At 44.4% G+C, this 12,173-nt stretch overlaps 1 protein-coding gene across 2 annotated transcripts; it reads left to right on the plus strand.

The window, feature by feature from the left end:
* The first annotated feature begins 3,342 nt into the window (after positions 1-3,342).
* gmpr (guanosine monophosphate reductase) lies at positions 3,343-12,173 on the plus strand. 2 transcript variants are annotated; one of them, XM_084562977.1, is made up of 10 exons: positions 3,343-3,355; positions 5,759-6,372; positions 8,349-8,468; positions 8,637-8,720; positions 8,820-8,993; positions 9,092-9,173; positions 9,682-9,788; positions 11,220-11,262; positions 11,369-11,528; positions 11,648-12,173. In XM_084562977.1, the coding sequence occupies exons 2-10, from the start codon at positions 6,286-6,288 to the stop codon at positions 11,826-11,828; spliced, it is 1,038 nt and encodes a 345-aa protein (XP_084419103.1). In that variant the 5' UTR covers positions 3,343-3,355; positions 5,759-6,285; the 3' UTR covers positions 11,829-12,173. The 2 variants fall into 2 exon arrangements, with proteins under 2 accessions (XP_084419103.1, XP_084419104.1); XM_084562978.1 differs by lacking the exons at positions 3,343-3,355; positions 8,637-8,720 and having other exon boundaries at positions 5,368-6,372.

Below are 12,173 nucleotides of genomic sequence, written 5' to 3' on the forward strand. Positions count from 1 at the left end.
AATTCAGGACAACAACCTCTGAGGTATTTCTATTTCATTTTAGTTGGTTTGATTCATCTTTGCCTTTTCCTCCAAACTCTACCAGATACCTTCCCTTTTTCAGGCCTCAAATAAACCTTCAAATTCCAGCAAAGACAAAAAAAACTATTCGTTCGGTTGAACTACTCACAAATCATGTCGGCTAAGGTCGTAACCTTTATGTCCCAGCCCAGCAAAGTTGGGAAGAGCTACATTCATGAGGATCAGGCCTTTGTTCCAAGAGGCAGATTTACCGATCGATAACTGAATGGAATATTTAGCATGATAAAACAACACGGAAGTCCCTTAAATTAGCCTGACCTTAAGTTTTTAAGACCTTTAAGGGCTACGTGGGATACCTACCATGACTTTATTCCTCACTTCTCCAGAACCCGATGTGCACTGTGCACTTAAAGGTCAACCTGTCGTTTGTCATTGCGAGGCTGGGAAAGAAAGCTGAAAGTTGCTCAGCCTGTGGTGCTCTCACACAGGCTCTCTGTGTTGATTAGAATTGACAGGCACCACTGGACTGTGATTATGAAGTCTGAAAGTCCGTGTTAAGAACAGAAGCTATTGATTAGTCAGACTTTTTCCCCTCTCTGAACCCCTCTGTCTTTCCTTAACCTTCCGGGCGAGTGCTCCTCTCTGCCTGTCCCCTGTCGTCTTATCTGTTTTTTATGCAGTCGCAGGCATCGCTGCCATTAAAGTAACCCCAAGGACACTGATGACAGCTGGGAGGGAGAGTGCTGTGAGCTGTGGTGCAGAACCAGTATCACTGCAGGTTAATAAACAACACCAGAATAAGTAGGAGCTGATAGAATACTGCCTGACTGGAAAATAAAACTCAAAGATCCCCTTTGTTGGAAGACAAAGTCTATAAAAAATACTAAACTGGCTCAAGCTTAAGTGTTTTAGTCTCAAACTCTGAACATGTGACACGCTACGCTGATCAGGCATAACATTATGACCACCTTCCTGATATCGTGTAAGGCTCCCTTGTGCCTCCAAAACAGTTGTGATTCATCAGGGAATGAACATGGGCCTTCTGTGCTTTGGTGTCTAGCAACAGGATGTTGTTAGTCGGGGCCTTTGGATCCTATGGGTTGAAGGGCCTCTATGGATCATCCCACAGATACTTGATCAGTTTGGGATCTAGTGAATTTGTAGGCCAGGTCAACACCTTGTGCTGTTTTTCATATTTTTTTTTTTTTTGAGTTGTCCCTAAACTGTTTTTGTGTGTGTGCCTGTGTCAGTCTGCATCCTGCTGGGGATGGCTGCTGCCATCAAGGAGTGTCATTGCTATGGGGTGGGGGTGTCTGGTCTGGTCTAGGTGGGTGCTACATATCTAAGGAACATCCACACTAATGCCAGGTCCAAACGTTTTCCAGCAGAACATTGTATTGTCACAAGATGTTATTCACATCTCTGTCAGTGGTTTTAATGTTGTGGCTGATCGGTGTATACAGTGCACATGTTGGAACATGCCGTGGCTTATACCCAGTGACACTTGTAGCTCTTTTTAAATGAATAGCAACCATTTTTCTTTTCTTGTTTTGTGTACATATGACACAGATTGACATGTGCGGACACGTAGCCGCAAACGGGGCCAAACCGGTCTCCCTGTAATCTATCCATCTATACCGTGACCTGGCCCTGTGACACGCAGTTCAGTTAGAGCAGAAAAACTATTAGTCATGTCAGAAGGGGGGAAAAAAATGTGGATAAGTTTGAAACGTTGCTCAAAACGAGAGTGGAAAAATTGCAAAATAACGTTAAGCTCTTTGAAAGGTGAAAATCTGAGAACCTATTCTTTTGTCGCCCTAATCCAAAATGTATCTAACACCACACACAACTGCATCAATCTGCCGCTCAGAGATTTTGGCACAGAATATGGAATATCCAGTGGGTGGCGACATGTATAGCCAGCGTCAAAGAAAAATAGGAAGACAAAGATGGCTTAGTGACTCTTTGAAGACTGTGGATTTGGGATTTGCCTAATCTGTTTCATATTTATGTCCAACTTGAATTTCAATAAAAGGTTGGTAGCGTGTTGAGCCTTTAGCCTTTGACATTAAGTTTTTTATCCAGTTTTATTTGCTTTATTTAGAAAACTCTCATGTGAACCAGGAGTGACCCATTTTTTATTTTATTTTTTTTCTGTAGACATTACTCACTATGCTATATAGTGAGCTAGTCTATATTCTGTTGCGGGATTTTCTCTCTTCTGCTGTTGAGTACATTATTCACAGGTTACAGAAACATGGGAAGGCGTTTCAAGTGAAATCTGATTTACAGACAAAAACAGAATACAGTAATGACGCAGGCCGCATTAGACAATCCTTTTAAATACATTTCCTGCAGTAAATGTTTTATTTATGAAACAACCAACATCCTCAAGATGTCATAACAGATTCATATCTAAGGATTTGCACCGCTGGCCCCCCAGTGTGTTTGCTGGCTTGGGCGGCACACTTCCTTTGCACCAGAGATGGTTTCCGCGGGCCCGTTACCGCTGAATTACTTTCGCAGTCGCACGATGAGAGCGTATGTCACATTTCTGTACACCTCTCAAGGAAACATCTGCAGCATTTATGACCTGGCTTGTGTCTGCGCCAGTGTTTGCTCCACATGCCAGCGGTCAGTGGGTTTGTGACGCACTGGACCGCTTACTTTCACTTTTACTATTTGGGGACATCTCAAGCTTGTGTCTTGACCGACACTAATTGACCCCAGGACTGGGTCAAGTGCTTACAGTCCGGTTATATAACATCTAATAGACTAAATGTTGCTTTTTGATGATCGGCTGAGCAAAGAATGTAGGAAAACAGCAACACATTAGTGTTAAGTACCCTCTTCGTGTCAAACCCCACGTGGCTCTGAAGAATTTTTCACACTTTCAGAGTGGCATGGCCTTTTAGATCTCTTCTGAAGTTAGGGCTAGAGTTAGTTTTTTATTATTATCTTTAAACTTGAGCCTAAGTTTACACATTAACCATGCAGTGGCCAGCATTCTAGTTCACCTCTTTGAATCTTGCAAAACACAAATCTGTGCATCTGAGCCTGACGCACGAGACTCCTTCATCCTCGTTACCTGAGCCACAGAGAAGGAAAACAGAATTTTTAAGTTCTTATCATTTCAACTCGTGCCAGGAAAAAAAAACAACAACAAAAAAAACATCAAAGATAAGCTCCGACTTCGCCCTCCCACCGCCATGTGCTTTCCCCATCTGCCTGGCCCAGTGACACTCTGCCAAGGGAGACTCGGCTCCTCTGAATGTGTTTGAGATAAGTTTCCTCCGGGCGAACAGAGCCCACTTCTCGACGGCACCGTCAGCTGGTAAGTGAATACGGAGCGGGACAGTCCAGACTCTATGTGTGTGTGCCTATGTCAGATGTTGTAGACTGGTGTAAACAGCATGCCTGTGCCAAGCTGCACAACTGACTCCATGCAGAGAATTCAAACAGCATCTTTTACATGTTGTAGTGCAGTCTGGTGCTAATATGATGAACTGAAAAGGCCTCCCATTCTCTGTGCGTACTTGTAAACGGATTAAATTATTCCTAATCATACTGCACAGAGGGTTTCTAAGTTTCTTATCAGAACAACAGGCCAGTGTGCAGATAACTGGCGCAGCTGAAAAGAGTACCGTGTATCTAAAAACATTCATATCAAAGTGTGCACCTGGGCAAATAAAGGAGCAAAAATATTTGCAGAGGTATCTTTCTTTTCCTGATAAGCATGAATGTGTTTTTTGTCACTTCCACCACCTCAGCCAGCTAAAAATGTGTCACATGATAACGAAATAAACTAATTCTTTTAAAGACACAACCAGCTGCTATGTAGGAAATTTTTTTAGGATATTAAGCATCCAGGTATCGTATATTAACAGTAAGAGTGACCCTATGACATTCACGCAATAAAACCCGTGCGTGCGCAGCCTACAGAGCTACTTGTTGCACTTTCACCTACTTCCTGCGTGAGCCTGTAGCTCAGACAAACACCTGAGACTCCAGCTGCGACTGCGACGAGCTGACACAGGAGACATAAAGTCCTCCGAGTTAATGCAAACTGTTCTCTTCTTATCAGTTTTATTGTCAAGAAGCGTTTGGAAGGGCTGACCTTATTCAGCACGGCACGTCTTATCAATACAGTTGGGGGGTGACGTGCACTAGGGGTTAAAGAGCACAGAGGCTGTCGCGACTGCAAACCCTTTATCTCACAGCTGTGGATTATTTCGATTTCAGCAGTTGTATAATAATTAGTCCATCTTGATCATAGATAATATAATTATATAAAAACATAGCAAAGATTGCCTTTGGAAAAAGACTCTTAGCAAGAAAAATGCTCTACAAATAAGAGCATCTTTCATAAAAAAAAAAAATATATTTATTTGAAATAAGTCCATTGCCTTCCATCCAAAACACTATTCCTGATCAATTGGTTAAAAATTAAACTAATTTACATTGATTTAAACGACTGAACCACATTCACTGCAATTGCAACTTGAACTTCTTCGTGCATGGCATGAATTTCAAGAAACAACATAACACTACTGTAAAGGTAGAGTGTAAATAAACTCTGCACCATTGCGAGGTCATTTTTATGATTATTTGCCTTTTTGTGCTGCTTCAATTTTAATGGGATAATAATCTGCATTTTACAGTACTATGTTTGTCTACAGCTGCCACTTACTGCAGATTCAAACTATCAACACAAAATCATTATGTAACTAGTAATGCATTCAACATCATTCTGCATAATGTAGCTAAAATGAGCCTCATTAGCAGCTGCAACAAGAGCGCTGCTTAATCTCAAATCATCACTAACAGTGATTATAATCCAATCGTACATATTATTATCATTGATGGGTTTATTATTACTTTTGATGCTTTAAGTACTTAAAATGTACTTAAAATCTCATTTTTAATGCAGGCCATTGCCGTACACGTTTTGTGTAAACAAAAGCTCTGACTATTTGTTCCACCGCTGCACATAAACATCATAAATGGACTTCTTGTTGCCTGGAAACACTTTCACAAAGGCTCTGACCCCAGTCCTTGTGTTGAGCGCCCGTTCAGCAGTTGTTTTCTTTAACTATACTGACATCTAGTGGACAGAGTGTGAACAGCTATGGGAGATTTACTGCAATGGAAAACAAAAAAGATAAATGATGTCAAATCAATCTGCTTTTGTTAGATTTAGCCTCTCAGATTTATTGATCTGACTTAAGAATGTGTTTGCACAACAATTACTGTCCTGAAAATGTGTGGTCATGTCAAAGAATTTTTTAGGATGCTCTTCTGTCATTAATTTTTTAGCACAGCCACTACTCTATTATAAGAGTATATAAGAGTATATATCATAATATTAAGTTTGAGGCTTGCATTTACGCCCATTCACTGCAGTTTAATAAAGATCCCACTGAATTATCAGAACAGAAAAGAGGAGGGAGAAACTTCAACAACCTCTTTGTGTCAGACTGAACACCATTTTGACCTGTGCAGGTAAAATAATCCAAGTGAATTAACAAAAGGTACAACACAGGATAGCTGACACAACAAAAAAAGAGAACCATATATTTTTTAAATAATGTTCTGACCAAAAGAAGACATTACGTCCCTGAATCCATTGATGACTTCCAGCTTCTTAAACCTTTATGCCATTCTTGTTTTTCCACATCTCTCTCTTTCCTTTTATTTCCATCTCTCTTTGTCTCCATCTCTCTTCCCTTGCCAATAGCAAAGGGAGCAATGCCCCAGCTGGACAGCGGGTGTGCTCTTTAGCACTGCAGCACACAAGCCACTGCAGTGCTACTGTGTGTGTGTGCAAGGGAGCGTTTATGTGTGTGTGTATGCGTCAGCAGATGGGACAGCCTGGCGTGCCTGCAAGCTCAGCCACTGCTGCTCCTGCCACTCTGCTGAAGGAGAGGGTGGGAGAGAGACAAGGCCGGAGGAGTGGAGGGAGAAAGAGAGCAAGGGGGATAAAGAGAGAGGCAGACTGAAAGAGGGAGAGAGATAGAAAGAGAGAGAGAGTCCAGGCCCAAATAAAGCCATGGGGGCCAGGGCTGGGCTGGATCCCCCTTTGCTATAAATACGCTGGCCGCCTGGAGGTTCGGGTTTGGTGGTTGGGGCTTGAGACCAGCGACCACCGCTGCTACTGCTGCTGCTACTGCTGCTGCTACTGCTGCTGCTGCAGTCTTCCTCAGGGGAATCTCCTCCTTATACTCACCATCCTCATCCTGGTCATCACTGTTCTGGGCATCCAAGATGCCTCGCGTGGACGCAGACCTCAAGCTGGACTTTAAGGATGTCCTCTTCAGACCCAAGAGGAGCAGCCTCAAGAGCCGCTCAGAGGTCGGTGCTGTTAATCACTTCTACCCGGATGATGTATTTCAAGCAGTGCAGCTACAGTTCAGTGAGCCGGGATCCGTCTCAGGTGGAGCGTGATCAGTTTACTGTTGCATTCAGGAAGTAGTGTTACTGCTCTGTGGTAGGTGCCGCAATAGATTTATGTTTAAACACAGGGATGGATGGCAGAGGGAAGCAGGTTATGGCCTCATTCCACAGCCTTATTCTTAAAGCTGAAGAATGGAAACGGCATTCATTAAGCGGCGCACACTCTTGAATAGATGTCTTAGTGAAGCTGAAATGTGAACACTGTGTGTAACTCTAGATTTGTGCCTCCACTTAATGTGTTGTTTTGTGAGGCATCAGGTGTACGCCGCTTTTGTGCTCTGCTGAGAAAATGAGTGGCTTGAATGGCCGTCTAACAGCGGAGTGACCTTCTTAAAGGTGACAGAAAACAAGGCCAGTCTGTCAGAGGGAGGCAACAAAAGTAACCGACTACAGACAAAGAAAACAAATACAGGAAGACTTTTAAAAGTCCAAACGTAATCTGGCTAATTATTATCATTTGAAGCAGGTTAAATAGTTCACTATGCACCTAACACCCACTTATTTGACTGTTTGGGAGAAAGAAAGAAAGAAAAAAAAAAACCCATCCTGGAAGTTTACCCTTATAACTTCCTCAGTTTAAGTATGTGTCACTCGATCAAGGACTGGTTCAGACCCAAGAACAGGATCCTGGTGTGGCGAAGACTAGATCTACTAGAGTGGAAACGAGTGGGAGTAGGCCTCTGAGAGGTGGCAAGCAACATGAGACACGGGAGAGTTCTCAGAAAACCCATTTAAAAATAGGACCGCACATGCCACATGCCACAGAGCTATCAGTATTTAACGTCACATGTATACAGTGTGTATATATAGTACGATGCACAAAGTTGTTGTTGTAGTTGTAGAGTTTGATAAACAGCATCTGTGAGGCTTCTCCCAAACTGATGTGGATCATGTGTTAACAACCTGTTCGAGGCCTGTGCATAGAAGACGACTGTGAATATGTATGTGGGTTCTTCAAACTGGAGGGTTTCACATCTGCATGAGCTTAGCCAGATGTGCGAATACAGCTCCAAAGAGAATTCATTAGCGCACTTTAAACACATCGAGCGAGATAATATGCAGGTTTTACAGATGCGCAAACTGACACCGGATGAATTTGTTTTCAGACTTTCAGGTTAAATTCATCAGGCCCCACTGCATCCTGAACGTGTCACGCGTTGTTATTACTTACCGGTGTCTATACGGGAATCAAAGTGAAAATCCTGCGTCAGTGTACCGTGCAGAGAAAAAGAAAGAGAAGAGAGGTGAATTGATTTGCCGCAGGGAGGAAATGGCACCTCCCTCCTCGCCTAAACTTCCATCATCACTTTCCTTCCTCCGCTCTTTATGAGTTATAGGCCAGTTTTGAATGCGGCCTCGCACAGGGTTCCTCTGCAAAGGTTATGCCCAGATTTGTTAGCCTACGACTACATGAGCTTACATATCAGCTTTCAGACTATGGAAAGGGAGTCATTTCAAATCTGTTCAAAATTGAGCTTCTAGTTAACCACAGTTTAGTATCATACACTAAAAAAGTGTTTTACTGTGGCACCCTCTGCTTTTGTTCTAATGACCACTGTATGTTAGGCCAGATCCAGCAAGAATGCAGCTGAACATCTTATTTGTATACCATGTTCTTCTTCTTTGTGTGTGTCGCTTTCAAGTAAAATGCATTGTGTAGATGAGATTCATTTATAATGTCCCTGCGAGGAGAGCAGCTCCTGTGTCACACTGAGCTCTGCTCGCTTTCGTGAAGCTTATCGCGTTACAGGCGGCAGCACTTGGAACTAACCTTCACACCTAAATGATTCAGTGCGTCCCTATTGTGATCACACGGACTCGGAGCGCGGGGCACGTGAGCTGCTCTCATTTCGCCTCCTCGCCCTCACCCTCAGGTGGATCTTCAGAGGACCTTCACATTCCGCAACTCCAAACAGACCTACACCGGCATCCCCATCATCGCCGCCAACATGGACACCACGGGGACGTTTGAGATGGCACAAGTCCTCAGCAAAGTGAGAACGGGTTGAAAAATGTCAAACCCTTTAGGTTTCTGGATGTGGAACCGTAATCAGTTTTTTTTAGAAATTAAAATAATGATATTTATGTTTGCCTCACAATATCTGAACTATTCCAGTATCTCCTCTCTCATCTTCTCCTCCTTTCTTTCTCTCTGACTCTAGCACACCCTCTTCACAGCCATTCATAAACACTACTCTGTAGAAGATTGGAAAAACTTTGCCACTAGTCATCCAGAATGCTTAGAGGTAAGATTCCCATTTCCGTGGGCCCTTCCTCATAATCACACACAGATTTATTTATGAGATGCCTCCAACTAGAAGGACATGTCACATTTCCCCTAACAGCACGTAGCTGCTAGCTCGGGGAGCAGCAACGCAGACCTGGAGAAGCTGTGTGCCATCGTGGAGGCTGTCCCCGCTCTCAAGTACATCTGTCTGGACGTGGCCAACGGCTACTCCGAGTACTTTGTGGAGTTTGTCAGGAAAGTCAGAGAGAAGTTCCCCAAACACACCATCATGGTACGAGAGATCCACAGCGGAGTGTCTGTGCGGCTCCCGGTGTCTCATGAGGATTTTTGTGTGTCTGAGATTGTGTGATAATGCTGTCTGTGTTGCAGGCTGGTAACGTGGTAACAGGGGAGATGGTGGAGGAACTCATCCTCACCGGGGCCGACATCATCAAAGTGGGCATCGGGCCAGGTGGGTGTAGGAGAGTGTTTAGGAATAGTTCGGGGACTGCGTTCTGTCTAAGTCGTACAAAAAGACTGTGACTGAGGGGCACATTGCCAGGCAGCTAAATTCATACAAGCCAGAAAGACAAAAGACAAAAGCACCCTGTCAAAGTGTTTTTGAAATAGTCAAGGCTGAAACAGGACAGCCGGTCCGGTTTTCACTTCATAGAGCTCTTTTACTGCAAAGTAAGTAGTGCATGTATACATTGTACACCATAAAAGTCCCCCCTCTGCAGGACTTAAGTTACAACTCTATAGGTGCTGCAAAGAGCGCGGTTTTATCGTGGTGTTTCAAGTTACAACTCTGAGTCCCGTGTTAAAATAAGGCAGACGGTGTTTGAGATCATTGATACCTGCCGTCTATAGGTCATCTACCAGACTTCACCAGATTCAAAACACGGCAATTCTTCAATAAAGATGGAGACTGTTAACGAAAATACTTTTCTGACGTGTGCAAGATGGACTTTGTGTTTCAGGGTCCGTGTGTACGACAAGGATCAAGACAGGAGTAGGCTACCCACAACTCAGCGCTGTTATCGAGTGCGCAGACTCGGCTCATGGACTCAAAGGACACATCATCTCTGTAAGACCATTGGACAGAGTACACCTTATAGAATTGCAGTGAATGAGTAGTAGTCTACCAGAGTAGTTTTTCTGAAGGAGGAAAGATTGGGAAAAGCTTTATCTGCGAAATACACCGATCAGGCATAACATTATGACCACCTTCCTAATATTGTGTAGGTCTCCTTTGTGTCTCTAAAATGGTGCTCATCAGAGAATGGACATGGGCCTTCTGAGGGTGTCCTGTGGTGTCTGGCAATAGAATACTGTTAGGGGAGGGCTTTGGGTCCTACAGGTTGAGGGGAGGGGCCTCTGTGGACCAGGCTTGTTCCAGTGCATCCCACAGATACTTGACTGATGTTTTATTCTTTAATATTTTTGGTAGTAAAATAAAGTAACAAAATGTTCTCACAGAATTAACAAACGGATCATCAAGAGATTGCAGCTGCAGCACAAAGGACCCACTGGCCCCTAAATGAGCTGATTAAGCTACAACTGAGAATAATTGGGAGTAACGCAAGCTCTCGAGAAAACCAATCACTCGCGCCCCACTCTCACAGCCTTCAGTGAGACACACAAGTTGGTTAGGATGCCACGCACAAATCTAGCCACACAACACAAACTTCCCAGATCCCTACCTAACCAAAATCTTAGCCTGTGCATCTTCTGGAGCTTGCCGGGCTCGAGGCGACTTTAAAGGCTGAAACACAGCGGCCGGAACCCCTGTACGCCTGCCCCCAACAGAGAGTTCTCTCCGCCCAGGATTCACTCCAAAAATAACAAACTAAAATAAAAAAAAGTGAGTGTCCGATGGAGTGACTGAAACAGTCAAGCTGGATGCCCACCACCTAACCAATCTGTGGAAGTTTGACTCAATGTGCAGACTAGACAAAACAACCATACACCAACCACCACATGTAGAATTAACTCACAGGATGATGGCCCCTGATCTTCCGTCTTAAATACTCCACTGAATCGCCTGCACCTGTGCTCATCAGCTGGCGGGGCGGAGACAAAGAAACACAAAGACAAAAGAGAAGCGCACAAAAACAAACTATGGCATGAGGGCCGCATCCTGCTGGGGGTTGGCTGCTGCCATCGAGGAGTGTCATTGCTATGGGGTGGGGGTGCCTGGTCTGGTCTAGGTGGGTGGTACATATCTAAGTAACGTCCACACGAATGAATGCCAGGTCCAAAAGTTTCCCAGCAGAACACTGGATTGTCACAAGATGGTCAATGTTATTTACTTCTCCTGTCAGCGGTCATAATGTTGTGGCTAGATCGGTGTATGTTCCAAACATGCAAGATATTGAACTAGAAGAGGAGAAAGGAAAGAGTGCACTAAATATCACTAAAGGTTGCAGCCAGTAGAGGGAGTCCTCAGTCTTCTAGGGCTGGTGGTAGACGTTTCCTGTGACTGAATGTAACTCACCTCTGTTCATTCTCTTTTAAGGATGGGGGCTGCAGCTGCCCAGGAGATGTAGCCAAGGCCTTCGGTAAGTGATCACCCCCTAATTTTTTGCGGTTCTTGGCGCCACTGCTGTGCTGTTCTGCCTGCACGTCCGACCAACGCCCATGCACCTCTGCCTTCGCCCTTTTCAGGTGCCGGGGCTGACTTTGTGATGATGGGAGGGATGCTGGCAGGCCACGACCAGTGCACTGGGGAGCTCATCGAGAAGAACGGCAAGAAGTACAAACTCTTCTACGGCATGAGCTCTGACACAGCCATGAAGAAATATGTCGGTGGAGTTGCTGAGTATAGGTGAGGGATGGATGATGTAGAACAATGACTGTGAGATCCACCAGTGGTGGCTAATGTGCCAAATACTCTTGATACAGTTCAGTTCAGTAACTCGGATGTTCACTTTCTTTCTCCCTTAGGGCATCCGAGGGCAGGACAGTGGAGGTGCCCTACAGAGGAGACGTGGAAAACACCGTCCGCGATGTGCTGGGGGGGCTCCGCTCCACCTGCACCTATGTGGGCGCGGCCAAACTCAAAGAGCTGAGCAGAAGAACCACCTTCATCCGTGTCACACAGCAGTCTAGCCAAATGTTCACCTAGGGGAGGGTGGTACATAAGCAAACACGCACTTCATACCATGCATTGTACGTATTCTATGCAGAGACCACATGTGCAATAGTAGGACTTCACTTCATGATCACCCCAACCTGTCTCTCAGGATATCTGATGTCAGAAAGCGTCCAGATTGACTTGAAGCAGAAGGATCACTGTACTCCATTTAATTTAACCACACAGCAAGTGCATTTACCTGCTTACAGACAACATTATGCACTTTTTAATGTGCGACGGTGTGTTTTGGAATGCAAATGTGCAATATCATCCCAAAACATTAAAGAGTCAGATCACTGAGACTGAATTTAAAGTACAGATCAGGTCAATGTTCTC

The sequence above is a fragment of the Chelon labrosus genome (assembly GCF_963514085.1).
Source record: "Chelon labrosus genome assembly, chromosome: 16".
In the NCBI taxonomy this organism is placed as follows: Eukaryota; Metazoa; Chordata; class Actinopteri; order Mugiliformes; family Mugilidae; genus Chelon; species Chelon labrosus.

Bases quoted from the DNA above. Each gene is read 5' to 3' on its own strand.
- gmpr (XM_084562977.1), top strand. From the start codon at position 6,286: ATGCCTCGCGTGGACGCAGACCTCAAGCTGGACTTTAAGGATGTCCTC. The intron at 9,174-9,681 runs GTGGGTGTAGGA...TTTGTGTTTCAG, and splicing joins CAAAGTGGGCATCGGGCCAG to GGTCCGTGTGTACGACAAGG. The intron at 9,789-11,219 runs GTAAGACCATTG...TTCTCTTTTAAG, and splicing joins TCAAAGGACACATCATCTCT to GATGGGGGCTGCAGCTGCCC.